General features: G+C 46.5%; 1 protein-coding gene across 2 annotated transcripts; it reads left to right on the forward strand.

Annotated features, from left to right (window-relative positions):
* Positions 1-2011: 2011 nt before the first annotated feature.
* On the forward strand, positions 2012-27340 carry si:dkey-154p10.3 (oocyte zinc finger protein XlCOF6). 2 transcript variants are annotated; one of them, XM_047368721.1, is made up of 8 exons: positions 2012-2142; positions 14348-14847; positions 23455-24019; positions 24099-24159; positions 26362-26532; positions 26651-26784; positions 26874-26997; positions 27073-27340. In XM_047368721.1, the coding sequence occupies exons 2-8, from the start codon at positions 14407-14409 to the stop codon at positions 27224-27226; spliced, it is 1650 nt and encodes a 549-aa protein (XP_047224677.1). In that variant the 5' UTR covers positions 2012-2142; positions 14348-14406; the 3' UTR covers positions 27227-27340. The 2 variants fall into 2 exon arrangements, with proteins under 2 accessions (XP_047224677.1, XP_047224676.1); XM_047368720.1 differs by lacking the exon at positions 2012-2142 and adding an exon at positions 2623-2769.
* The last annotated feature ends 468 nt before the right edge of the window (positions 27341-27808 follow it).

The raw sequence follows: 27808 nt of genomic DNA on the forward strand, positions 1-27808 counted from the left end.
GAGCTTGAGATGTTCTGCAAAGAAGAATGAGTGAAACTGTATGACGATAGGTGAGCTCAGCTTGTGACATTATATTCAAAAAGACTTGAGGCTGTTACTGCTGCCGAAGGTGCATCAACAAAGTATTAAGCAAAGGATGCGAAAACTTATGTAAAAGTGATTTTTTAGTTTTTCATTTTTAATAACTTTGCAACAATCTCAAACAAACTTTTGTCACATGGTCATAATGGGGATTGTGTGTAGAACTTAAGAGGAAAGAAATTAAATTGATTTGGAATAAGACTGAAAAAGTGAAAGCGCTGTGAATACTTTTCGCATGCACTGTATGTAAGTCATTTATTTTAGTGACAAGTACAACTTTTGACAAAGACATATTATTAAAAATCTTAACTAATGGATGCTGGTTCATATTGATTTCCGGTCATGTTTGACCCCCAGAGGTGGTGCTTCAAGCACTGAAGGATCATTCTTGCACATGCCCAGGTCGAGAATTAATAACAACAAAGTCACCTCTGACCTATCGGTGACTCACGTTAGTCTATATAGTCATGTATCACAGGGAGCCTCTCGAGAGCACGCAGAGAGGATCCATAGAACCATAGTTAGTCATAACCCTCATTCTATTTCATCCCTACTGGCCACCAAAGGCGGTGCTTCAAGCACTGGATGACATATACCAACAAGGTCCCGAGGGATCCAAAAAAGAAACCCACAGGAACACAGCAACAGCACCCACCTCAGTGGGAAGCAGATGGTGACTGCTCCAGGACACCCTGTAGGGGATGGAGCGTGGCCACGTTCACTCTGTAGATTCTGGCAAAGGTGCTCGCCGCCGTCCAGGAAGCTGCCTCACAAATGGCCTCCAGCGGCACCCAGATAATGGCAGCCCACGAGGTGGCCAGGTTTCTAGTGGAGTGGCATAGCAACCACCAAACCCAACATGCCAACGGGAAATGGCTGCCACATACACCCTTAAGGTGGAAGGGGATTGCCCCAGATCCAGCAACCTTTGAAAAAGAGGCGTTGTACTCAATCAACATTTCAATCTGAAAAGACTCACAAAGAGAGGGATGGCAATTCAAAAGGTTTTAATGATGAGAAATTACATGGTTATTTCTTTGGCACTTGGACCTGGGAGGAAGACACGAATGCTGAGAATGACATGAGCTAAGATGATCCTTTATAAGGCTTAGATTTAAATATGTCTTCCCCCTGATCCGACACTGGTAGTGGATTGGTGGCCAGGGAGCGAGGAAGCCAGGGGGAGATGTGAAGGAAGATGGTGGAGGTGGGGTGGAGGAGGGATGAGCTCAGCTGACAAGCGAGGAGGAACACGGTAGAAGCTCCTTTAAAAGCAAGGCGTCGGAAGGTGATTGGATGGAGAATCAGACGGACAGGATGCTGATTGGAAGGCTGGGAGACGCACCAAAGAGTCACTGGAAGGTGGAGGCGGTGAAGGTGAGTCTTTCATTCTGAATTTTCGTGTAAACTCCATATAGACTCACTTAAGTCACTGGTAGGTCACAGGTGACTTTGCTGTTATTAATTCTCGACCTGCGCATATGGAAGAATGAAAAAGACCTCAGTGAAGCTGATGTGTGATAAGTTCTACTTCTTCAATTTGCACAATAAACAAACATATGTGTTACCTTTGGTTAACTGTGAGGAGGAAGTTCTGTTCTGTTAACAAACAGAATCACACCAGCTAGTGGAGGGATTTAGGAGGCAACTGGTGTCCACCACTTTATACTCATAAACTCACATCAAACAGGCATGCAATATTCTGCATAAGCAACATAATAAGTTGCAAATCTCTAAAGTGCCTAAAACGGTCTTTTCCAGCAAATCTGAACATTTGTTGATATGAAAATGATGAAGTAAATGTTGACAAATAAGTGAAACATGAACTTAAAAAATACAATCACCTCTAACCCTAACCTCTCCTGTCAACTGCTGGTGTGGACGGAAGGAGCACAGCTCTGAATGATGGACAGACAAGCTGCGACCCTCGATTTATCAAGGGACGACTGCTACGTCTGTGTCCATCTTTTTCCAGAGTAAGGTCACCTCTCAATCAGATAAATCAAGAAGCCTGTTCATGCATTGAAGACTTATTCAGTGACGCTGGACAATTTCAAAAAAGTGAGTGTGATCTGCTATTATCAAAGTTTTGCATTGACTGAAGCTTGTAAGCTTTGAAAATGAACTTGCAACTGATCTCAGTATGTATTATAATCCTGTTAAATCAAAATGATCAAATGTGATTACAGAAATTCTTTAAAAATAGAAAATTCATTTCAATCAGATGAAAATGACTGTCTCCCTTGTTCAGTCTAGTAGAATGGTTTACCATTAGTTTTGGCCCACTGGGTCAAGTTAATTGTTGTTTCTCGAGTGTTTGGTTCGGATATTTATTAAGCGAAGCTCCGTGGAAGGAGGGAGCAGGCAGAGACCTGCTGCCCGTAATCAGGCTGCCATCATCGGCTCAAACAGGGCGGGTTGCGCCGCTGACTCTGCGGAGCCCAACATCCAACCTCAAGCTAACTTCACCGCGGTTCATTTAGCGGGTGTTAGCAGGTCGCTGCGGTTCTGTTGGGTCACGTCTACTCAATAAAGTTTTGTTTGAAAAAAATCTATTCCTCATCGCGCAACTTCCGGATTCTGATATGGTAAACATCCGGCTTCTCTCAGGAATCAGAATAAGCTAATCGAACTCGTTCCTCTGTTACCGGATCAGAACCGGATGGAACCAGAGTCAGACTGCAGCAGGTAAGTTGACCGGGCCTCGGCGGTGTCTCCATGGTAACAGTAGTGATTCAGTGGTCCATCAAACATGCTAGTTTGTTTATCTGGGTCATGACCCGGGCCATCCTGTTCGGCAGAGTCAGTGTGTTCATTGCTTCCCCGGATGTTCCGTTCGGCTTTAACCCAAAGCGCTGACATGAGCATATATATATGGCCCAAAACTCCCCTCTCCTCATGCTTGAAAAGCTTCTGATCCGTCAATCTTTGTGATCCATTACAGAGAAGGGGAGGTTCTGGATAGATGGTTAAGGTTCTGCTCATCAGAGGATGGAGGTTAAATAGGGAAGCGGTATTTCTGCCCCTTTGGAGCTAAGAATAGTGTTAGACAAGGTGGGATTTTATCTGCAGCTTTATTTAATTTATATGTTGATGATCTGTGAGAGACAGCAAGCTCAATTTGTGGCAGGCAAAACTGGCACTTCCGGTTGCAGGCTGTGGCACTTCCGGTGGCAGAGGAGCTGGAAGCTAATGCTGATTATTGTTATAGCCTGTTACTTTTAAATAATGATGTCGTTCGTTCGTTCGTTCGTCGTCTTCCGCTTATCCAGGACCGGGTCGCGGGGGCAGCAGACTCAGCAGAGACGCCCAGACGTCCCTCTCTCCAGACACCTCCTCCAGCTCCTCCAGGGGGAGCCCAAGGCGTTCCCAGGCCAGCCGAGAGACATAGTCCCTCCAGCGTGTCCTGGGCCGTCCCCTGGGCCTCCTCCCGGTGGGACGTGCCTGGAACACCTCCCGAGGAAGGCGTCCAGGAGGCATCAGGTATAGATGCCCGAGCCACCTCAACTGGCTCCTCTCAATGTGGAGGAGCAGCGGCTCTACTCCGAACTCCTCCCGGATGGCCGAGCTCCTCACCCTATCTCTAAGGGAGTGCCCGGCCACCCTACGGAGGAAGCTCATTTCAGCCGCTTGTATCCGTGATCTCGTTCTTTCGGTCATGACCCAAAGTTCATGGCCATAGGTGAGGGTAGGAACGTAGACCGACCAGTAAATTGAGAGCTTTGCTTTTCGGCTCAGCTCTCTCTTCACCACAATGGACCGGCACAGTGCCCCCATTACTGTGGCAGCTGCACCGATCCGTCTGTCGATCTCCCGCTCCATTCTTCCCTCACTCGTGAACAAGACCCCGAGATACTTAAACTCCTCCTCTTGAGGCAGGAACTCCCCTCCAACCTGAAGAGGACAAGCCACCATTTTCTGGTTGAGTACCATGGCCTCGGACTTGGAGGAGCTGATCCTCATCCCAGCCGCTTCACACTCGGCTGCGAACCGCCACAGCGCATGCTGTAGGTCTTGGCTAGAGGGGGCCAGCAGGACCACGTCATCCGCAAAAAGAAGAGACGAAATCCACTGGTCCCCAAACCAGACCCCCTCCGGCCCTTGACTGCGCCTAAAAATCCTGTCCATAAAAGTTATGAACAGGACCGGCGACAAAGGGCAGCCCTGCCGGTCCAACATGCACTGGGAACAGGTCCGACTTAGTGCCGGCAATGCGGACCAAACTCCTGCTCCGCTCGTACAGGGACCGGATGGCCCCTAATAAAGGCCCCCGATTCCATACTCCTGGAGCACCCCCCACAGGGCATCACGAGGGACACAGTCGAATGCCTTCTCCAGGTCCACAAAACACATGTGAACCGGTTGGGCAAACTCCCATGAACCCTCGAGCACCCTGTAGAGGGTATAGAGCTGGTCCAGTGTTCCACGGCTGGGACGAAAACAACACTGTTCCTCCTGAAGCTGAGGTTCGACTATCGGTCGGACTCTCCTCTCCAATACCCTGGCGTAGGCCTTACCAGGGAGGCTGAGGAGTGTGATCCCCCTGTAGTTGGAACACACCCTCCGGTCCCCCTTCTTATGAACCACCCCAGTCTGCCAGTCCAGAGGCACTGTCCCCGACCGCCACGCAATGTTGAAGAGGCTTGTCAACCATGACAGCCCTACAACATCCAGACACTTGAGGTACTCAGGGCGGATCTCATCCACCCCCGAAGCCTTGCCACCGTGGAGCTTTTTAACCACCTCGGTGACTTCAGCCTGGGTGATGAAAGAGTCCAACCCCGAGTCCCCAGCCTCTGTTTCCACCAGGGAATGCGTGATGGCAGGATTGAGGAGATCCTCGAAGTACTCCTTCCACCGCCCGAGGTCAGCAGTCTCCCGCCCCCACTATAAACAGTGTTGGCAAAGCACTGCTTCCCCCTCCTGAGGCGCCGGACGGTTTGCCAGAATCGCTTCGAGGCCAACCGGTAGTCCTTCTCCATGGCCTCACCGAACTCTTCCCAGGCCCGAGTTTTTGCCTCTGCCACAGCCCGGGCCGCAGCACGCTTGGCCTCACGGTACCCGTCAGCCGCCTCAGGAGTCCCACAAGCCAACCACAGCCGATAGGACTCCTTCTTCAGCTTAACTGCATCCCTTACTGCCGGTGTCCACCACCGGGTTCTGGGATTGCCGCCACGACAGGCACCGCAGACCTTACGGCCGCAGCTATGGGCAGCAGCATCGACAATAGATGCAGAGAACATGGTCCACTCGGACTCTATGTCTCCAACATCCCCCGGGATCTGGTTGAAGCTCTCCCTGAGGTGGGAGTTGAATACATCCCTGGCCGAGGGCTCCGCCAGGCGTTCCCAGCAGACCATCACTATGCGCTTGGGCCTGCCAAGTCTGTCCGGCTTTCTCCTCCTCCAGCGGATCCAACTCACCACCAGGTGGTGATCAGTGGACAGCTCAGCCCCTCTCTTCACCCGAGTGTCCAAAACATGCGGCCGAAGGTCTGATGATACGACAACAAAGTCGATCATCGACCTCCTGCCTAGGGTGTCCTGGTGCCAAGTGCACTGATGGACACCCTTATGTTTGAACTATAATGATGTCATTATTGATTATTATTTAATAAACAGCTTTAGACCCATAACATAAGGTGATTGTATTTATTGGAGATTTAAAATAAATAGCACTATGTGTGACACGAAGATTTATTGCACAAACAGCTGGTTTACTATAGAGCACGAGCGGCTATTCTGAATTATCACTCAGAAAATTATAAATAAATGCTTAAAAACACGCTGGATGTCCCAGGCCATAAGGCTGCCAGGGGTCACTGTTGTACATTTACTTTGGCTATACTCTTTAGTGTCCACAAAGACTAATTAGTTTTCCTGAAACCTGGCAAAATTGTTTAGATTTTCTACATCAATAATTTCTGAGCAGAATTTTTCGTAGTCCTCCTAAAGTTCAGTTGGAGAGCTGTCATCATGTTCATCCTCCCAGTTCTTCTCCCAGGGTTTCAGTTTGTTCAGTGTTGTCCATGTCAAGTACTTTAGGAAGTACGACTCTACCCTCAAATGTTGTTTTTAGCACCAATCAGCTGCAGTCTGACTGTCAGTCAACATGTTGCTTCCCTGCGATAAAAGACGGTTTGTTGAGGGTATTAGTATGTAAATGCTGTTACTTGTTAAATTAGCCTATATTTTATTCTACCATATTTGCTGTACATAATCAAAGCTCTATCAATCCCATATTATTGGATGAAGTTCGAGGACCATGTGATTACAAGAGAGTTGCACTTTGTGCGATGCTAGTGACTCCTGAATGCTTGTCTGCCTTCCTTACAGAAGCAGGCCACCACGAATTTCTCTTAAAAATAGATACAGAATTGTTAAAAAAACATTGAATCCTCTACATAATAACATCCCATAAGAGACTTAAATAACATTCAATAAAATCATATCTTGATTGTTGTCAGAAAAATAAAATGCTTCTCTCAGGTGCTTTCTGGAAAGGTAACCACTGTTTCCAAGTTGCTTTTTTTCATAGAAGATGCACTGAGCAGCAGCACAGACCAGAAATGAATCAACAGAATAACTCTACTCACATATAAATGTGAACTAAATATGTCAATACAACTAAATGAAAATGTAAATATACAAACATTTGGCTTTCAGGTTTTAAAAACTGTTGCTACATTTATGTTCACAGACCAGTTAGTTTTTATCAACTTTCTGGGGCATAAAATCCACAAATCAAACCTCTGCTTTTACAGTGATGGGAACAACATACGCAGTTTTCAGTTAAGCTATCTAACTTATTTGTAGTTGTTATTGGACAATAAATTCTTGACATAGCCCTTTATATACTGCTGAAAAAAATAAAGGGAAGACTTAAACAACATAATATAACTCCAAGTAAATCAAACTTCTGTGAAATTAAACTGTCCATTTAGGAAGCAACACTGATTGACAATCAGTTTCACATCTTGTTGTTCAAATGAAAAAGACAACAGGGGGAAATCTTTGGTGATTATCAAGACACTCAATAAAGGAGTGGTTCTGCAGGTGGGGACCACAGACCACTTCTCAGTACCGATGCTTTCTGGATGATGTTTTGGTCACTTTTGAATGTTGGTGGTGCTTTCACACTCGTGGTAGCATGAGACGGACTCTACAACCCACACAAGTGGCTCAGGTAGTGCAGCTCATCCAGGATGGCACATCAATGCCAGCTGTGGCAAGAAGGTTTGCTGTGTCTGTCAGCGTAGTGTCCAGAGCCTGGAGGTGCTACCAGGAGACAGGCCAGTACACCAGGAGACGTGGAGGAGGCTGTAGGAGGGCAACAACCCAGCAGCAGGACCACTACCTCCACCTTTGTGCAAGAGGAGGAACAGGAGGAGTACTGCCAGAGCCCTGCAAAATGACCTCCAGCTGGCCACAAATGTGCATGTGTCTGCACAAACGGTTAGAAACCGACTCCATGAGGATGGTATGAGGGCCCAACGTCCACAAATGGGGGTTGTGCTCACAGCCCAACACCGTGCAGGACGCTTGGCATTTGCCAGAGAACAACAGGATTAGTAAATTCACCACTGGTGCTCTGTGGTCTTCACAGATGAAAGCAGGTTCACACTGAGAACATGTGACAGACGTGACAGAGTCTGGAGACACCGTGGAGAGAGATCTGCTGCCTGCAACATCCTTCAGCATGACTGGTTTGGTAGTGGGTCAGTAATGGTGTGGGGTGGCATTTCTTTCCATGAGCTCGCCAGAGGTAACCTGACTGCCATTAGGTACTGAGATGAGATCCTCAGACCGCTTGTGAGACCATATGCTGGTGCGGTTGGTCCTGGGTTCCTCCTAATGCAGGACAATGCTAGACCTCATGTGGCTGGAGTGTGTCAGCAGTTCCTGCAAGATGAAGACATTGAAGCTATGGACTAGCCCGCCCGTTCCCCAGACCTGAATCTGATGGAGCACATCTGGGACATCATGTCTCGCTCCATCCACCAATGTCACGTTGCACCAGATGATTTTTGTGTGATTTTGTTGTCAGCACATTCAACTTTGTACAGAACAAAGTATTAAATGAGAATATTTCATTCATTCAGATCTAGGATGTGTTATTTAAATGTTCCCTTTATTTTTTGGAGCAGTATATATTACATTTTGTGTCTATTACAACTTTTTCTTACCTTCCTTGTGTAAACGAGCGTCATACCGCATAGTAAGCTTTTCACTGAAACTTTAAACAGGGTTCAGCATTCAAACACATATCTGGCAACCATTTCAAATTGATCCCACCAGCATATCCAGAAATAAAACCTTAACTCATTTGCCAAATAAATGCACTTTATTCTGTCAGTCAAAAAACATCTTTTATCTGTTTCTATGTTTTGCAGTTGCGCTCGCACACCTTAATTTACAGACACCCTACACACTGGCATGGGGGTCGTTGTCTAGGGTGCATCATGTGTTCTTAGTACACTATTAACTGCAGCAACTCTTTGTAGCCTAGACCAAAAATGACATACAGAAAATGTGACTATCATAAGTTCGTATCTTACTGTTAATTTATCCTTTCATGAAATATGTGGTTATATTGTATTTCGCGAACTGATCTAAAACAAATCATAAAGCATGAACACAAACAGAGAAGAAGTAATTCAAGTGCCAAAGACAAACTAAGCAGAATGAAACAGAGCTATGGACTATTGAGTTAAAGAGATCAAAAAAGTATGTCTGTCAATATTTTTCTATTAAAAATAGAAGTGACTTTGAATTTAGGTTTAAGAATGTTGGTTAACAACCAATAACTGCATCATTGTCTGCAGCTAACAACTGAGTAACAGGTTAGCGCTTCAAACAATACATGGAGAATGACCTATCAGTCTTGTCTCTCTGGCAGCCTTATGGCCTGGGACATCCAGCGTGTTTTTAAGCATTTATTTATAATTTTCTGAGTGATAATTCAGAATAGCCGCTCGTGCTCTATAGTAAACCGGCTGTTTGTGCAATAAATCTTCGTGTCACACATAGTGCTATTTATTTTAAATCTCCAATAAATACAATCACCTTATGTTATGGGTCTAAAGCTGTTTATTAAATAATAATCAATAATGACATCATTATTTAAAAGTAACAGGCTATAACAACAATGACATCCCGTTGGCCGATAATCAGCATCAGCTTCCACAAAAACAGCGGCAACGGACATGAGAGTCCGGTCTGGCACCTTCTGGCATCCTGGCAGAATCCCCTGCCACCCTGCGGCAGGCTGTGGAGCTGCCACCGGAGATGCCAGTTCTGTCTGCCACTGCCACAAATTGAGCTCAGCCCTGCTGTGATCTGTCCATACAGCTGAGAGCCTGTTATACTGGGTGTAACCACTAGGGGAAAGCATCGTATGCATGCAGACGACCTTGTGCTAATCAGTCCAAGTAGTGCTGCTTTACAGCAACTTCTTAATATCTCTACTGAATATGGTGTGAAAATCAAATACAATACAATGCTGCCACAATGTAGAACCAAGCGGGATAAACAGCTAAATGTCCCTGATTTTAAACTGTCCAACAATGTTCTTAAGGTGATTTTATCACTCGGCCATTTATTATTTGGTCATTTTATTACTGATCACATGAATGATGATGATATATATAGACAACGGTGTGAGCTGTCTGTGAAGACTAATACCACTTCATTAAAGTTCAGCTTCTGTTCATTTCCAGGAGTTTAAAGCTTATTGCACACCGCTATATACTGCCCCCTTGTGGGCATCCTACAGGCAATGTAGCAGAAGTTGCATGTTGCACACAACGATGCAACGAGAATCCTTTGTGGGATGCCCAGAGCAGGAAGTGCCAGTCAGATGTTTGTAGCAGTGGGTGTTTGCACCTTTAAAGCACTTTTAAGGAAGTTAATGCTCACTTTTAGAGAACGACTGGATGATTCTGGTACCAGTATAATTGTAGCACTCAGAGACCCGACAGTGAGTAGTTCTCCTTACCGATCCAGTCTGAGGAAGCACTGGTTGACGTGTCTGTGTATACATTGATTTCTTTTAAGTAATTTTATAAATTGTTTTTATATTCTTGTTATGATTTGTTTTTTTTATTCATTATTGTCTGTTTTTTATGTAATGTGGACTATGAGTCTGCAATAAACTCAGTCAGGACCAGAACACAGTAGAGTGTGGATGAATGTTGTATTAATGTTTGTCTCCATGGTGACAGCAGCAGGTCCAGCACCTAGCTGAGAGTCCAGCATGATCCTGAGCTGGGCCAGAGGAGATGTTCAGGTCAGATAGCAGGTTAGCCAAGTTCTGTGGGAACCATTCAGAGAACACCTGTGCTGAGTTGGGTCCCAGCAGGACAGACTGCGTTCAGACCGCTTCTCACTCGGCTAACCCTAACCCAAATTCCGTCGGTACTACTTAGTACCCATTCACGTAAAGTCAAACGGTACCATGTTTCATTACCTAAATGCATCATTGTGACAAAGCAAGCATGGCTGATAGAAAGCGCTCCAAAGTATGGCTCCACTTTTCAAAATGCGATGCAGATTACGCTCGCTCCAATATTTATGATGCAATGTGCAAGAACGGCGCCGGGAATAATAATTCCAATCTGAGGAAGCACCTGCAGCGTAACCAGACTCAACTCATACGCTGCGTCACCAACGTTGACGCTGAAACACTGAGTTACTACGCTCGCACGCAGGTGAACACAAGCTCCTGACAGCGCACAGAAAAAACATGCCGCTAAAACCTAGAAAGCAGGCAAGGATATCAGGTTTTTAAAAGCACCAAATTTAGTTCTGATGGCAGCACTTCCTCTCCTGCGAGCAGCAGCAGGTCTAACTCTCTACACCTGGTTCATATGGCGAAGGTTCAAGTACACAACATAGCCCAAGTGTTTCATGTCCTTCCCCTGAAAGTCCAGTCACCACCCAATAAACGGTTCTGACCCGGCTTGGCTGTCGGAGGTGAAATTATCCCTGGAGTGAGGAAAATAAGTATTTGAACACTCTACGACTTTGCAAGTTCTCCCACTGAGAAATCATCTTAGGTCCACTGTTAGAGACATACTCTACAAAAATATCCAAAAATCACAATGTATGATTTTTAAAATAATTTATTTGTGTTTTATGGCTGCAAATAACTATTTGAACACCTGCCAATCAGCAAAGTTCTGGCCCTCAAAGATCTGTTAGTCCTCCTCTAAAAAGTCCACCTCCACTCCACTTATTATTCTAAATTAGAAGCACCTGTTTGAGGTCGTTAGCTGCATGAAGACACCTGTCCACCCCACACAACCAGTAAGACTAACTACTAACGTGGCTAAGACCAAAGATTTGTCCAAAGACACCAGAGACTAAATTGTAGACCTGCACAAGGTTGGAAAAGGCTACGGAGCAATTGCCAAGCAGCTTGGAGAAAACAGAACAACTGTTGGAGCAATTATTAGAAAATGGAAGAAGCTAAACATGACTATCAATCTCCCTCGGACTGGGGCTCCATGAAAGATCTCACCTCGTGGCGAATCAATGATCCTAAGAAAGGTGAAGAATCAGCCCAGAACTACAGGGAGGAGCTGGTCAATGACCTGAAGAGAGCTGGCACCACTGTTTCCAAGGTTACTGTGGGTAATACACTAAGACGTTATAGTTTAAAGGTTCCCCTGCTTAAATCAGCACCCGTCCAGGCCTGTCTTAAGTTTCCCCGTGACCATTTGGATGATCCAGAGGAGTCATGGGAGAAAGTTCTGTGGTCAGATGAGACCAAACTAGAACTTTTTGGTCTTAATTCCACTCGCCATGTTTGGAGGACGAAGAATGATGAGTACCATCCCAAAAACACCATCCCTACTGTGAAGCATGGGGGTGGAAGCATCATGCTTTGGGAGTGTTTTTCTGCACATGGAACAAGACGACTGCACTGTATTAAGGAGAGGATGACTGGGGCCATGTGTTGCCAGATTTTGGGGAACAACCTCCTTCCCTTAGTTAGAGCATTGAAGATCATGGTCGTGGCTGGGTCTTCCAACATGACAATGACCCGAAGCACACAGCCAGGATAACCAAGGAGTGGCTCCTTAAGAAGCATATCAAGGTTCTGAAGTGGCCTAATCAGTCTCCAGACCTGAATCCTACAGAAAATCTTTGGAGGGAGCTCAAAGACCTCCACGATTTCTAAGTGGGAGAACTTGCAAAGTCACAGTCCCTAGGCACTGTCCCCGACCGCCACGCAATGTTAAAGATGCATGTCAACCATGACATCCCTACAACATCCAGAGACTTGAGGTACTCAGGGCGGATCTCATCCACCCCCGGAGCCCTGTCACCTGCTTCCACCAGGGAATGCGTGATGTCAGGATTGAGGTGATCCTTGAAGTACTCCTTCAACCACCTGATAATGTCCCCAAGCGAGGTCAGCAGCCTCCCACCCCCACTGTGTTAACTGTGTTGGTGAAGCACTGCTTACCCCTCCTGAGGTGCCAAATGATTTGCCAGGATCACTTCAAGGCCAACCGGTAGTCCATGGCCTCACCAAACTCCTCCCTGGCCTCTGCCACAGCCCGGGCTGGGGCACGCTTGGCTTCACGGTATCCATCAGCCGCCTCAGGAGTCCCACAAGACAACCACAGCCGATAGGACTCCTTCTTCAGCTTGACAGCATCCCTTACTGCTGGTGTCCATCACCAGGTTCGGGGATTGCCACCATGACAGGCACCGCAGACCTTATGGCCGCAGCTACGGGCAGCAGCATCGACAATAGATGTGGAGAACATGGTCCACTCAGACTCTATGTCTCCAACATCCCCCGGGATCTGGTCAAAGCTCTCCCGGAGATGGGAATTGAATACATCCCTGGCCGAGGGCTCCGCCAGACGTTCCCAGTAGACCCTCACTACGCGCTTGGCCCTGCCAAGTCTGTCCGGCTTTCTCCTCTTCCAGCGGATCCAACTCACCACCAGGTGGTGATCAGTGGACAGCTCAGCCCCTCTCTTCATCAGAGTGTCCAAAACATGCGGCCGAAGGTCTGATGATACGACAACAAAGTCGATCATTGACCTCCTGCCTAGGGTGTCAAGTGCACTGATGAACACCCTTATGTTTGAACATGGTGTTCGTTATGGACACTCCGTGACTAGCACAGAAGTCCAATAACAAAACACCACTCGGATTCAGATCTGGGAGACCGTTCCTCTCAATCATGCCTCTCCAGGTGTCACTGTCATTTCCCATGTGGGCGTTGAAGTCCCCCAGCAGAATAATGGAGTGCCCGGGAAGGTCACTTGTAGCACCCCCGACAGGGACGCCAAGAAGGCTGGGTACTCCGCACTATCATTCAGCGCGTGGCGGGGGCCGAAACGATAGTCAGAGACCTGTCCCCGACCCGAAGGCGCAGGGATGCGACCCTCTCATCCACTGGGGTAAACCCCAACACAAGACGGCTGAGCTGGGGAGCAACAACCAAACCCACCCCAGCCCGCCGCCTCTCCCCGCTGACCCTTCCAGAGTAGAAGAGAGTTCAACCTCTCTCAAGGAGCTGGGTTCCAGAGCCCACGCTGTGCATTTCTAGTCGATATTTCTTGACCTCCTGCACAAGCTCAGGCTCCTTCCCCCCCAGCAAGATGACATTCCAAGCATCCGGAGATCGGGTCGTTGAGGTCTCTACCTTCGTCCACTGCCCGATCCTCTTAGCACCAGTCCCTCATGGTTCCCCCTGCAGGTGGTGGTCCCACATAATGATAATCAAACATTACTTGGCAGATCCTCTGCAGGTACAGCTGTTCAGTCTGGAATCCTCAGTGAAACCAAACTGTTTGTGGGAAGTTTTCAAAAATCTGGGAACACTAGAAGTTCTGTAGTGTGGTTCTAGCTTTAGGTTAACTAAAAACAAGATGTGATTTTGACTGGTCTTTAGTGCTCTTAAGAAAAAAGAACAGATCCTGGTCTAAAATGGGGGTCTTTGGACCAGGACCAAGACTGGTGATGAGTGTCAAACCACTACTGTGAGATCATGTTGTGACCACTCACAGTGTGGTCAAAAGGTACCTTCAGCCTATAATAGCTTCATCTCTATCCTATTAATCAGTTCTGAGAACTATAGCCCTGCAGTTGGAGCTGGTTTATGGTTATGAAAAGTTCCTATATGTGTCACATTATTATGAAACAAAACATAGACCCAGTTCAGCAGCAGGTTCTGTTTTAGGCTGAAGCTTCCTGGAGCTTTGAGAGTTTGTCATGATGTCTGTGTTTGGATCTGTTTCCAGGTGTTGGTGTCAGATGACTGCAGGCAACCCATCAGACAAAAGCACTAGTGGTGGCTGTTATGTCGTGGGTGGAGCAGCGATACAATGACATCAGCCCCGTGACTCTGCAGGTGGTGGGTGGGGCCATAAGCTCCAGTCTCTACTGCGAAGAGGTGGAGGGTCTGTCGCAGGTGGAGTCCTTCCTGGTGGAGCTTTATCGTTGCAAAATCTGTCAGTTTACTTGTGGTCTGAAAACCGCCATCAGCAGCCACCTTCTGCTTCGCCATGACCCACCCACCCTCACCTGCCTGACTGGACCTGATGGAAGAGAGGTGGCCCAGGATGGGGCGGAGCCAGGGATGCAGCAGATGGAGTCACCCTACCAGCTGGATCTGAACGGGGACTCGAAGCAGAGCGATGAAGATGATGAGTTTCTGCTCTACAACATGCTGGACAATATGAGCCCTCCCACCTGCGACATGAGCACTGAGGAGGGGCTTCAGGTGGCACACACCTGTGAGGTAACACTCTTGATGTACACACACTTTTAAACTAGCTATATGAAACATATCAGTGTTCCTTGATTATTTCTTGGAAGCTGCATGAAGCATCACGATCTTACCCTGATGATCCCTCAGCGGGTTGCTGATGGGTCCCCAGAAGGTTGCTGATGGTTCCCTCTGCTAGTGTGATATTTGGGTCTGCTACTGTGTTTGTCGTCCTACTAAAGTTGTTAATAATCTAGATTTCCTGCCACACCTGCCAAGGGTTGTTAAGGTGCTCTTTTGTCTTATTTGTGATCCAGTTTTGCCTTCCTGATCTTCTCTTTAGGTCAGCTCTAGCAGCTCTCTAGACTTCCTTTTGAGAAGTATTTTGTATCCATAGCTTCTGATTTAGAAGCACATGGATTGTTTTTCAGCTACAATGATGTAGACCATGATAGTCTCTGTGTGACAAAGACACTACACTCAGTGTGAGAGGAACAATCCAGTGGTTGGTGAAGGTCCACCTGGGGCCATCCTACGGTGGTCATGGTCAGAGAAGTTGTGATTCTTTCCAGGGAGATGTATGTATGTATGGTAGAAAGGTGGTCAGACTGGCACAGGTTTGTGAGGTGTATGGTTCTGCATGCATGCTTTATGTTGGTGTTTAAAGTGTTTCCTCCTCTGGTGGAACATCTTAAATGCTGCTAGAATCTGGGCAGAACAGACCAGAAGTGTGTCGGCTCCAGAGCTGGGTCAGAATCAGCGGGTGAAGCCTGATGTCATATTATTGATACCAGACCTAGACATTTCCATCGATGACTAGTTCAAATCCAACAGGATCGGAGGCTCGGGACTGAGCTGCCCTTCAATGCTGATTATGGGGTTAGGGCCGGTATCCGGTGAGATTTACCTGATCTTCTCGATTCCATGTTGTAGTTTCTGCTGGCGGTGTGTAAACCTGGGAAACCTGTGGTTTTGCAACAGTAGGTTTGGTTGGGCCATGAATACATATGAATAAGTGCCAAAGGCATCCACCTCGAAGCCTTGCCACCTCTGAGCTTTTTGACCACCTCTGTGACTGCAGCCTGGATGATGAACGAGTCCAATTCCGAGTCCCCAGTTTCTGCTTCCACCAGAGAATCCCGAATCCTCAAATAAGTCCTTCCATCGCCTGATAATGTTTTATGGCCACATTTACGGGTGGCAGCATTGACAATAGAGGTGGATGTCATGGTCCACTCATACTCTATGTCTCCAACCTCCCTCGGCATCTGCGAAAAGTTCTCCCGGAGGATGGGAGTTGGAAATGTCCGTGACAGAGTGCTTAAATATTTAAACATTGTTAATGATTTTGTTAATAATTATTAATTACAATTATTAATGGTTGCTAAAGCCAATCCACACTTAGTGTTGCCCAATAAATAAAAAAACGGCAACAACAGAGAGCTGCTCGGATATTTAGACTAAAATACATTAAATAATAAAGTAAAGCAATTCACATATTGGACATAAAGGAAATGACATATTTCTGAGCGATTTAAATGACTATCGAATATTTTGAATGTTTGTTTGTTTGACCCGGTTCAAACATGACATCACTTTGCTTGTTTTTGAGCGTTTATTCTGCTTTCTGCCACCATTCTCGGGTCACTTTCACTGGAGAGGAACTCCTAAACATCAGACAATCCTCTCTAGGTATTTTTGTCTCCGTTTTTCATCAACCCCACTGAAATCTTGGCTGGCAGTGCAACAACTCTGCATGGGATATAATGGAGAAGAAGATGAGGTAAATGGGCAGTCATGCTCATGAAGCTTCAGCAGTGGGGACCGCGCCCACCCTCTCACCTGGCCAGCTTTAGGACTCTGATCACTGTCTGCTTCATCTCATCCCTAAAATAGGCAGAAATTAAACACTTCTAAGCCTGTGGTTTGGAATGATAGGAAGTGGACTCATGAATCAAGGCAGATTTTACATGCCTGCTTGGACTGCACTAATTGTAGTGTTTTTGAAGCATCATTCTCCAGTTTACTGAAGCAGGTTTTGTGAGGATGTGTGTGCAGACCATGACCCTTCACAGGTACAGCAACAATAAACCATGGTTTACTTCACATTTGGGAAAGCTACGTAGGAGCAAGGAAGAGGATTACAGTGGAGGAGACCAGACACTGTGTAAGCATGCCAGGAACAAACTGACAAAGGGCAGCAGGGTAGTTAAGATAAGCTTCAAAGATTAAGACCCAGGTGCAGTTTGGAATTGTCTGAGAAACCCCACTGCCTATAGGAGCCCATCTGGCACCTTGAACAGAACCCTCATCTGGCAGACGGCCTGAACGGCTTCTACTGCAGGTTTGAAAAGCAGCCATTCATTCCTACCAACTCATCCACATCACGTTCAAACATAAAATCTCCCCATGCCCCAACCACCCCCCTCTCCCTGGATTCAAGATCTCTGAAGAAGATGGAAATAGACTCTTTCAGCATCAGAAGACCAGGAAAGCTTCAAGACTAGACAATGTATCTTGCTCATAAATGAGAGCCTGAAGCAACCAGCTAGCCCCCATCTTCCGTCATATCTGTAACAAGTCTCTAGAGCTGCTTGAGGTTCCCGCCTGCTTTAAACACTACACCATCATCAAACGCATCATCATGGGGTTAGATGACTACAGGCCTGTCACCCTGATGTCTGTGGTCATGGAACCTGATTGGCGACTTGTGTTGAAGCATCTGAAGGACATCACAGGCCCCCCTGCAGTTTGCTTACCAGGAAAACATGTCAGCAGATGATGCAGTCAGCTTGGGACTACACTTCATCCTTCACCCCGACCACACTGGATGTACGCCAGGATCCTGTTTGTGGACTTCAGCTCAGCCTTCAGCTCCATCAACTGTGAAACTCTTGAAGTTTCCAGATGTCACCACTGTTGTTCTAATCTAGGACAGTGACAAGCCTGCAGACTCTCCCCTGCAAGGGAGGATCGGCTGGTGAACCACTTGGAGCTTATCCCGCTCAAGACTGTGGAAATGACGATGTACTTCCGATTAACTCCAGCCATACTGCCTCCCCTCACCATCCTCAACACTACTGTGGATCACTCCCAGTTCTTGGGAACCACTCTCTCTGAACCTGAGATGGTCTTCACACATAGACAATGTTCAGAAGAAGGTCCAGCAGAGACTGTACTTCCTGAGGCAACTCAAGAAGTACAACCTTCCCCAGGAGCTGCTGGTCATCTTCTACACTGCCATCATTCAATCTGTCCTGTCTTCATCCATCTCAGTGTCGTTTGGTCCACCAAACAGGACCGGTCCAGACTGCAACGAATAATCAGGTCTGTGGAGAGAATCATCAGGGCTGACCTTCCCTCTACCCAGGGGCGGCTTACCAAAACTAGGCGGTTGCCTATGGGCCCATGTTCCTGAGGGCCCCATAAAACTCCTCATACACGTATGGTTACTACAGTTATTACTTATTTGCACACATTAATTACGTTTTTGATTAAAATCTTTTCGCTAAAACCGACAAAGATGTCGACGCCTGTTCATCGTGTAGAGATGAACAACTAGTGACTATCAAACGTATCAAAGGGGAGGTTTTTCCCCCCTATATTAAGTATTTCTTTATCCCATTGAAGACGGGAAAGCTTATGGGTCATTTTGAAGTAAGCTTCAAATTTTGCTTGTTGAGAAATCAATAATTTAGCAATTTTTTTTTTGTGCTTTAATTCGTTTTATCATTTACTGCTGTAGATGCTAAAGGTCGAGCTAATTTTAAATGAATTTACTGTTGGGCAGTTTAAGCAGTTGGCATATATTTGTAGCGTCACTAGTCTTTCCTGTGTCATGCAGGCTGTTTTCAGTCTTGTCATGATGCATTTTCCAGCTTGTCCAAGATGATTTCTTTAAAGAGTTTTGGCATAGGACTCTGTGCAGGCCAGTCAAGCCCATCCACACCAACCTCTCTCATCCTTTATGAGCCTTTATGGACCTTGCTTTGTGCACTGGTGCACAGTCATGTTGGAAGAGGCTATCTCCAAACTGTTCTCACAAAGTTGGGAGCATGGAGTTGTCCAAAAGCTCTTGGTATGCTGAATCATTCAGAGTTCCTTTTCACTATGTCGGACAAACCCAGACTCCATCAACATCCACTCCTCTAGAGTCCAGTGGTGGCATGCTTTACACCACTGTATCCAACGCTTTGCATTGCACTAGACCATCTTGGATGTAGCTGCTCAGCTATGGAAACCTATTCCATAAGGCTCTCTGTTCCCTGTTCTTGCGCCAATCTGAAGGCCACATGACGTTTGGAGGTCTGCAGCGATAGTGTCTACAGAAAGTCTGTGACCTCTGTCCAATATGTGCAGCAGCTTCCACTGCCCCCGCTCCGTTGGTTTACCACTTCCTGGCTGAGTTGCTGTCATTCCTGATCACTTCCTCTTTTCTAGAAGTGTTGTTACATTTTGTTAGCCTACATGTCTGTCTATCTTTTGAGCCGGGTCTCAACTAAATTTCATTATGTGATATGATTCAGTTTCAGTTCAATTCAGTTTATTTATATAGCGCCAATTCACAACACATGTCGTCTCAAGGTTCTTCACAAAGTCAGGTTCATACATTCCAATTAATCGTAACCATTGAACAGTTCAGTCAGATTCAGTTTTTTATTCAAATTGGATAAAAAGTTTTTCTATCTAAGGAAACCCAGCAGATTGCATCCAGTCAGTGACTTGGCAGCATTCACTCCTCCTGGATGAGCATATAGAGACAGTGGACAGTCACTGGTGTTGACTTTGCAGCAATCCCTCATACTGAGCATGCATGTAGCGACAGTGGAGAGGAAAAACTCCCTTTTAACAGGAAGAAACCTCCAGCAGAACCAGAACCAGGCTCAGTGTGAGCGGCCATCTGCCACGACCGACTGGGGGTTAGAGAGAACAGAGCAGAGACACAAAGAGAACAAAGAAGCACTGATCCAGGAGTACTTTCTATGGGAAGGAAAAGTAAATGTTAATGGATGTAGCTCCTTTAGTCGTTTCATCTAGAAAGAAAGAACAGATAAACTCTGAGCCAGTTTTCAAGGTTAGAGTCTGAAAGAGAGAACATAGAGTTAGTTACAGTAGAAGCTCAGTCAGTAGCCATGTCTAGGAGAGAGAAAGGGTTAAACACTGAAAGACAGGGCTATGTGGATCATCTGTAGAAGGTGAGCATTAATTTGTTGCCAGCAGAAGCTTGGACGATGCCCCTCTCCAGAAAGGTGTCAGAGGTAGACACAGAGTCAGGCCAGGTGTAGCTTCTAGGAAGAGAAAAGAGAGAACAAAGTTAAAAGCTGAAATAACAGCAAATAATGCAAAATTGGAGAGTAGTGTGAGAATGTAGCGAAGAGGGTGAAAGTGGTCATTATGTCCTCCAGCAGCCTAAGCCTATAGCAGCATAACTACAGAGATAGCTCAGGATAAACTAAGCCACTCTAACTATAAGCTTTATCAAAAAGGAAAGTTTTAAGCCTTAAAAGTAGACAGTTTGTCCATCTAGAGCCACTGATGGTCATTGTTATACTAAAAACCACAAGGATTGGGATACCTCTCTCTGTCAGACTGATTATAACCATTGGAAAAGAGAAGGGGTCATACAGGTAGCAGAAATGGAGGGTGTGTTTGGACCTCAACCATAACTGAGCCGATTGACATGATGACAACAAAGAATCCTGAATCTTGAATGGTTCTCTCAATGGTTCTCTGAACATCACCTGATGGGTCCCTGGTTTGTTTCTGATCATGTACTGAGGTTTAGCGGTTGGATTTGCTGAAAATCACCTGATGGTTCTCAAAAATGAAATGATAATGATCCGTGGTCATTTCCTCATCATTTACTCATGTATGTTCATGTGGGTTTCTGATGGTTCTCTGAAGATCATGTGATTGTTCCAAGGGTTTGGAAACATGGTTCTGTGTCACAAGACGTTTAAAGAGGTGGATCCAGCAGCATCAGGTTTGTGTCCGTATAAATACCATCTGCTGAAGTCAGAGTATCTAAACTGTTTCTGAAGGTCTGGTTTGTTCAGACCTGGTCCTGAAGGTATCGCAGTAGGATGTGACCTCTGGTATATGCTTGTCAGATTGACCAGTCCTACCCTGCTTGGTGTTGGCCTATTAGAGTGAGCAGTATGGTGGTGCACACTGTTGCAGCAGCTCTAGGTATTTCAGGTTGGTGCTTTCGTTGTTATTATACGCTTTGTTTCTTGTTGAGGAGCAACCAACATTTACAGTCGGCTAGATCTGCTTAAAACAAGAGTTTGTTTTGAACGGTGTGTTACAGCTGAGTTTGTTAACACACACAAGATCCCGGTGGACATAGCTAGGAGTCCCGGATCTCCGTGGATTACCTTGCCTGGGGGAAGGAGACAAAAGCAGAAGCGAGGCCATAGAGCTGGAGCACTAGCAAGGCTATGGAAACAGCCACACAGACCACTGCTTTCCAGCCTTTTATTTGCCAACCCCAGATCCCCTGCCAACAAAATGTATGAACTGAGGCTACAGGTAGCCACAAACAACACCGGGAGGGCCAGTTGCATTCTGCTGCTCACATAGACCTGGCTACACTCATCCATCTTGGATTCTGCTATTGAGCTAGCAGGCTGCACTGCACAGCACCAGGACAGAACGCGGGACTCCAGTGAGAGCAGAGGAGGAGGAGTCTGTGTGTTCATTAATAACACCTGGGCCACTAACACGGTGACTGTAGATGTTCACGGCTCCTCAGACCTGGAGTATGTTACTGTGCAATGCAGGCCCATCTATCTCCTGAGGGTTCACCGTAGTCTTGGTAACTGCTGCTTGTATCTCTCCGGATGCTAATGCTAGCTCGGCTGTTGGACTCCTACATAGCAGCATCAGCGACCGGTAGAGCAAGCATCCTGACGCTGTACACATTATAGCGGGGGACTTCAGTCATGCGCACTTAAAGGCAGTGCTCCAGGACGGCTTTGACAGGACCAACTGGGGGAATTGTGAAGACCCAAACATGGAGGTGTTCGCAGAGAGTGTTCTATGTTACATCAAGACCTGCACAAACACTGTTACTGTGGAAAAACATACCAGGGTCTACCCCGACAAGAAGCCCTGGATGATCAGGGAGGTCCAGCAGATGCGAAAGAGAGACTCTTCTTGCCTGACCCTTCAGCTCAGGGTCTTAACAGCACAAACCCGATGAGAAGCATCAGAAAGACAAATTGGATTACAGGAGGAAGATCGAGGACCACCTGGACACCAACAACAGCTGGGAGGTGTTGCAGGGGATCTAGCAGCTTAACAACTACAAGACCAACTTCAGTGCTGCTATAGATGACGCCTTGCTGGCAGAGGAGCTGAACCTCTTCTTTGCCTGCTTTGAGGTGGTCCCACCACAGGCAGCTTCACTACACCCTGCAGCCAACATCAGCTTCACCCTTCCTGTGGGGGAGCATGCTGCAGGCTGTCAAGCTGAGGAAGGCTGCTGGACCTGACGGTGTCCCAGGATTGGTGCGGAGGGACTGCGCTGACCAACTGGCAGGAATCCTCACCAGGATTTCTAACCTTTCCCTGTCCTAATTCACCATCCCTCTCTGTCTGAAGTCCTCCATCATCGTCTCCCTGCCCAAGAAGCCCCACATTTCCAGCCTTAATGACTACCAGCCAGTTGGTTGACACCAGTGGTCATGAAATGATTTGAACATCTGCTCAGGGCTCACATCACTACTCCTCAAAAATGTTGACCCCCACCACTTTGCCTACACGGCTAATAGATCCACTGATGCTGTTGCCACAGTCCTCCATGCTGTACCGTCCCATCTACAACAGTAGGGGGAGCTACATGTGGCTGCTTTATTAGGACTATAGACAGGGATGGGATGGATGCTCAACATCTCCAAGACCTAGGAGAAAATAGTGGGCCAAAGGAAAAAGAGGATGGACATTTCAACACTGATCATCAGTGTGTTGAGAGGGCGGCTGACCTCCACTTCCTGGGAGTCCAGATCGAACAGAACCTGACCTGGAGTGTTAATACCTCTGAGCTGCTGAAGAAGATCCAGCAGAGGTTGCTCTTCCTGAGGGAGAAATAACATCCCACAGAAACTGCTGGTGTTTTCTTATTGCCACTCTATTGAGAGCATACTCACCTACTGCATCTGTGTGTGGTCCACCAGCTGCACAGTGGCTCACAGGAAAGATCTCCAGAGGGTCATTAACGTGGTCCAAAAGATTGTTCTCGACCCTCTTCCCACACTGGAAGAACTTCACAGTTCCTGCTGTCTCCAAAAAGCCCAGAACATCATAAAGGACACTTCTCACCCAGGTCAGGCTCTGTTAGAACCGTCAGGCAGACGCTACGGATCCAATAAAGCAAGGACCAGCAGATTCAAGAGTTTCTGTCCAGCAGCAGCTGAACTCAACTCAGCCAGAATGTGAAGGAGATGCAGTGATGGGAATGAGCTTCAGTATGAATGAGTGAACATCTGGTTTTATTTAATCATTTTAACAAACTGCTTCTATGTTTCTATTTTCCATCAAATGAAATAACATTTAGTTGTACTCGTGACAATGACAATAAAGGGTGTTCTGGTTCTGATTTTTCTGAATCTTCTTGTTCTTCCCTGTGAACTGCTCCAGGTCAGCACTCTGTTTGAGGAGGAGGAAGAGTCCTCTGTCTTCCCACTGAAAGGAAGTGCAGTGGATATGTCCTGTCCCATCAACCCCTCCTCCACCCAGGAGGAGATGGACCAGTCTGCCCATCTAATGACTCTCGGACTGTGCCGGATCTCCGCTGTCAGACCTCCTGCTGCTGCTCCTTCTGACGCCTCCTGCCTGCAGCAGAGCAGGACAGAGAGACGGACAGAAATGTTGTCCCCCGGCCACCGCAGGCTGCTGTGTCTCCTCTGTCCTGTGACACTCCCGTCCAGGCGGCTGCTGGATGTCCATGTCCGGTCCCACAGAGCGGTCGGTGGCTTTGGCTGCATCCGCTGCAACTGGACCACCGACAGCTGGGAGGCGCTGGAGCCTCACTGGAGGAATCACTGCAGGAGGGGGAGGAGGAGGAAGAGGAGGGTAAGGGGAAAGGAGCCAAAGAGGAGGGAAGAACAGGAACATCACAAGGAGAAGCAATGGAGGGAGGAGCATCAAGGCAAGAAGAGGAGCTGTCTCAGGAGGTCAGCGATAGGAGGACTCCACAGCACAGGTGTGCTTCAGATCATGAGGAACAATCAAGAATTAATAATAATCTGCTGCTAATGATGGTTCTGATTGGCTCATTTCAGACAGATGGAGGGCCCAGCAGATTGAACAAGCAGAAACAAAGAAGGCGGAGCTTTCTGACAGGTGAGTCATCACCCAGGTGATTTTTTTTTTTGAAGTTCTCCGAAAAAAAACAGTAAAATGCCACAAGAGGTCGACCGATATTACCGGCCCACTGGATCCTGATGGTGCACATCTTTAAGCACCACAGCTGCTCTGTTTCCACAGTGAGGTGCCAAACCCCCTCCTGTCTGTCAGAACCCGAATCCAAACAAACTTTATTGCCCCGTAATGTTTCCCACGTACAAGGAATCTGCTTCGGTGGTGAGGTGCTATAGATAGACAAACATACAGCTGACAAATACATTTGGAAATATGTAGTAAAAATAAATTGTGTATGAATGTTATGAGAGAAATGGAGCACCGGCAAATATTAGAAATATACAACAATATAGAATGAAATAGTATTTACATGGGCTGAGATATTCATACCATAGCAAGTGTCAGTGGGGGACCTTGTCAATGAGGCTAGCTGCAGATGAGAAGAAGCTGTTTTTGTGGCGAAAGGTTCTGGTCCTGATGGACCGCAGCCTCCTGACAGAAGGGAGAGTCTGACACAGTTTGTGTCCAGGGTGGGAGTGGTCAGCTGTAACATTTCTGTCATTATATTTGAGATAGCTCTGACCCACATACAGAGAACACTCAGGAGAAGAAGGTAAAATAAAGACTGTTTTATTGAAAAAACATAAACAGGAACAAAACTGATGAGAATCTTAACTGTAGGGAAAGAGGTGAAGAGAATGGATGAGTACGGGTAACGAAACTAAGAATAAATGATTAACAAGATGCAGAGATCGGCTTATTGAGTAATGGTGGTCAGGTCGCCAGGAGGAATGAGATTCAGGATCCAGGTATTAGGCAGGAATATCCGTAGAGAGTTCACTTGGTGCTGTTCAGTATGAGCTTGGAGCAAAGGTATTAGTTTGATGTGTGGTGGCTTACGTTGGAGGGTGGACAGGGTACGCTTGTGGCTTGGCTCAGGAGACGTAGAGAGCAGGAAAGCTGCCAGCTTGATACGAAGACAGAAGATAGGATATGCAATCCTCAAAACATAGACAGGCTTGATCATCCAGAATAGCTTCCAAAAAACAAAGTCAGAAACTCAGTGACATAGATCCAAAGTATAGGCTTTTAAAATCTGCAGAAGAGCAAAAACAAAGTTAATCGAAGGTCGAAGAACGAAGCATCGACTTAGAGTGTGGCTTGAGTTTGTACCACTGGTGGCAAAACACTCTCGCATTGAAGTGCTGGCAGCCTCCTGCTTATGTACTCCTCCTAGTAATCAGTGGAACAAGTCGCACCTGTCACCCTGCACACCTGAGAATGAACACATGTAGCAAAAAACACACACAAACCCAGATCCTGACACTTTCCTGCTCACCTCCGAGCCCTGGAGATATGGAGCTCCTAAAGAGAAGGAGCCAATGACAGTCCCTGCAGAGTGAATGATACGCTGCAGCCTGTCCTGGTCCCTGATGGCGACTGCAGCGTCAGAGCTAGCAGTTGCTAACTTCTCAATAAATTTAACTAGCAGTGAAAACAGGGAAAATGATTGATTATCAGCATTTGTCATTGTCTATAAATGGCCTTTATTAAAGATTTTGCTTTTGAAGGAAAACATGTTTGATCTTCAGCTTGGTAAGAGGCCTTCAGCTAGCATCAGGTCTAAACCATGCTAATTAGCTAAATCATGAAAACCTTCAATGTAAACCACAGTTTTTATAGCAGAGATTTAAATGCTGTCAAGTTTAAATCTGACTTTATGGCGTTGTTTACGGTGAATAAATCATCTGAACTGCTTCTGTACCAAGGGTGAGTCGACCCAAAGCCAGACAGAGAAGCTGCACTTGCTTTGTTTGCTTTCTGACATGGGATGTTCCATGTTACCTGGATGAAGCAGAACACGTCTCACCTTTCCCCTAATCTGTAGCCGTCTTTAATGCCTCCATCTCCAGATTATTAGAAAACAGGAAAGCAAAGCTACAGCTCCAGCCAGTTCTATTCAGCCTCCTCCTGCTCAGCTTTCATGGTAAAGAAAATGGAAAAAATTATTATTCCAGGTCAAAATAATTGAGAACCAAAATAAATTATGTAGGCAAAATATGATCAACTGTATCGGCCCAACATAACGGCAGTAGGCCGCCCTGAATTTTAAATATTGCTATCGGCAGTTGGAAACTCCCGTTTCAGTTTACCTCTAAATGCTGTCAATGCCATCTTTTACAGAAGTTCCCAAACAGCCAATCAGAAACCAGCATGTGATTTCAGCAGTTCTGTTCCCAGTCAGACCAGTTCACTCCAGACCTGTTCATCACAGACTGTCTCAGTACTCAAGAAAAAGGAGCAGCAGGAGGTTGAGAGCAAGCGGACAGGCCTCACATGCTCATTGTGCCACAGGTGACTACGTTACCCACAGCTCTTCAGTTCACACATCAACCAATCACAGAACATTTGAAGAATGGCTGTGTTCACTGGCTGTAAGACGCCTGAATACCAAGATGCTTCGTCTTTACAGGAAGTTCTCCTCTAAGTTGACACTGAAACGTCACCTGGGCGTCCATGGAGCAGAAAAACCGTTTACCTGTCCTCACTGTCCCTACAGCAGCAGACTGAAGGCCTCACTGATGCAACACCTGAGGACTCACACAGGTAACACACCAGAGACTCACTTAGGCAACACACTTGAGGAGTGACCCTGGGTCAGGTAAAATGACCTGTGTATGTGTGTGTGTGCACAGGTGAGAAACCGTTTAGGTGTTCCGAGTGTCCGTATGCTTCCATTGATCGCAGCTCTCTGCTGAGACACAGCCGAACTCACAGCCAGGAGAAACCGTACAGCTGTCCGCTGTGTAACTACAGCAGGTAACACACCTGTTATGCTGTCGCTGTGAGGATGAATATTCTAGCTGGTGGTGACCAACTTAAAATGTTTTTTAGCATCCAGAAGAAGAGTTTGGATCTCCATGCTCGCCGACATCACACAGGCGAGGTGTTTCCTTGCCAACAGTGTGAGTACTCCAGCCCGGACCGCCAGCTGCTGCTGAAACACATTCGAAGACGCCACGCCCCATCCCAGCTCCAAGTGCTCTGATTGGACTGTGAGCTGCTGCTGATGTCACCCAGTGTGCTGGTCACATGTTTACAACATAGGCAGAAAATATTCAAATGTTCATTTTACATGAAAATAAAAATATGATAAAACAGATCATTTGATGACATTAAAATTCGCAACACCTTTAATTCAGTTCAGTTTATTGGTCTGAATTCAGCACTGATCTCCAACAAATGTCGTCTCAAGGCACTTTCCAATTTATATACAGAAACGTATGAAAGATCTAATCCAGTCAGTAAGATTCCAAGTTCATTGCACCCTTTCCAGATTAATCCTAGTTGTCAAACAATGCAGTCAAGTTCAGTATGTTATTCAAATGCATCCAATCACTTTGCACCAATACTCATATTTAACATGCACAAAGTGACAGAGGAGAGGAAAACACAAGCAGAACCTTCCTCATGGCGACGGGTCAGGAGGCTGTTCACAAACTGCAGAAAGTGTCCAGCATAAAGTGCTGAGTTGTTACTGGTGTAAAGGACGCCATGTCGTGGCTGAATGCAAGTTTGCATCTGATTTATGTCAGGAATGTGGGAAAAAGGTCACATTAGGAGAGCCTGC

Source organism: Girardinichthys multiradiatus, chromosome 6, assembly GCF_021462225.1.
Source record: "Girardinichthys multiradiatus isolate DD_20200921_A chromosome 6, DD_fGirMul_XY1, whole genome shotgun sequence".
Taxonomy (NCBI): Eukaryota; Metazoa; Chordata; class Actinopteri; order Cyprinodontiformes; family Goodeidae; genus Girardinichthys; species Girardinichthys multiradiatus.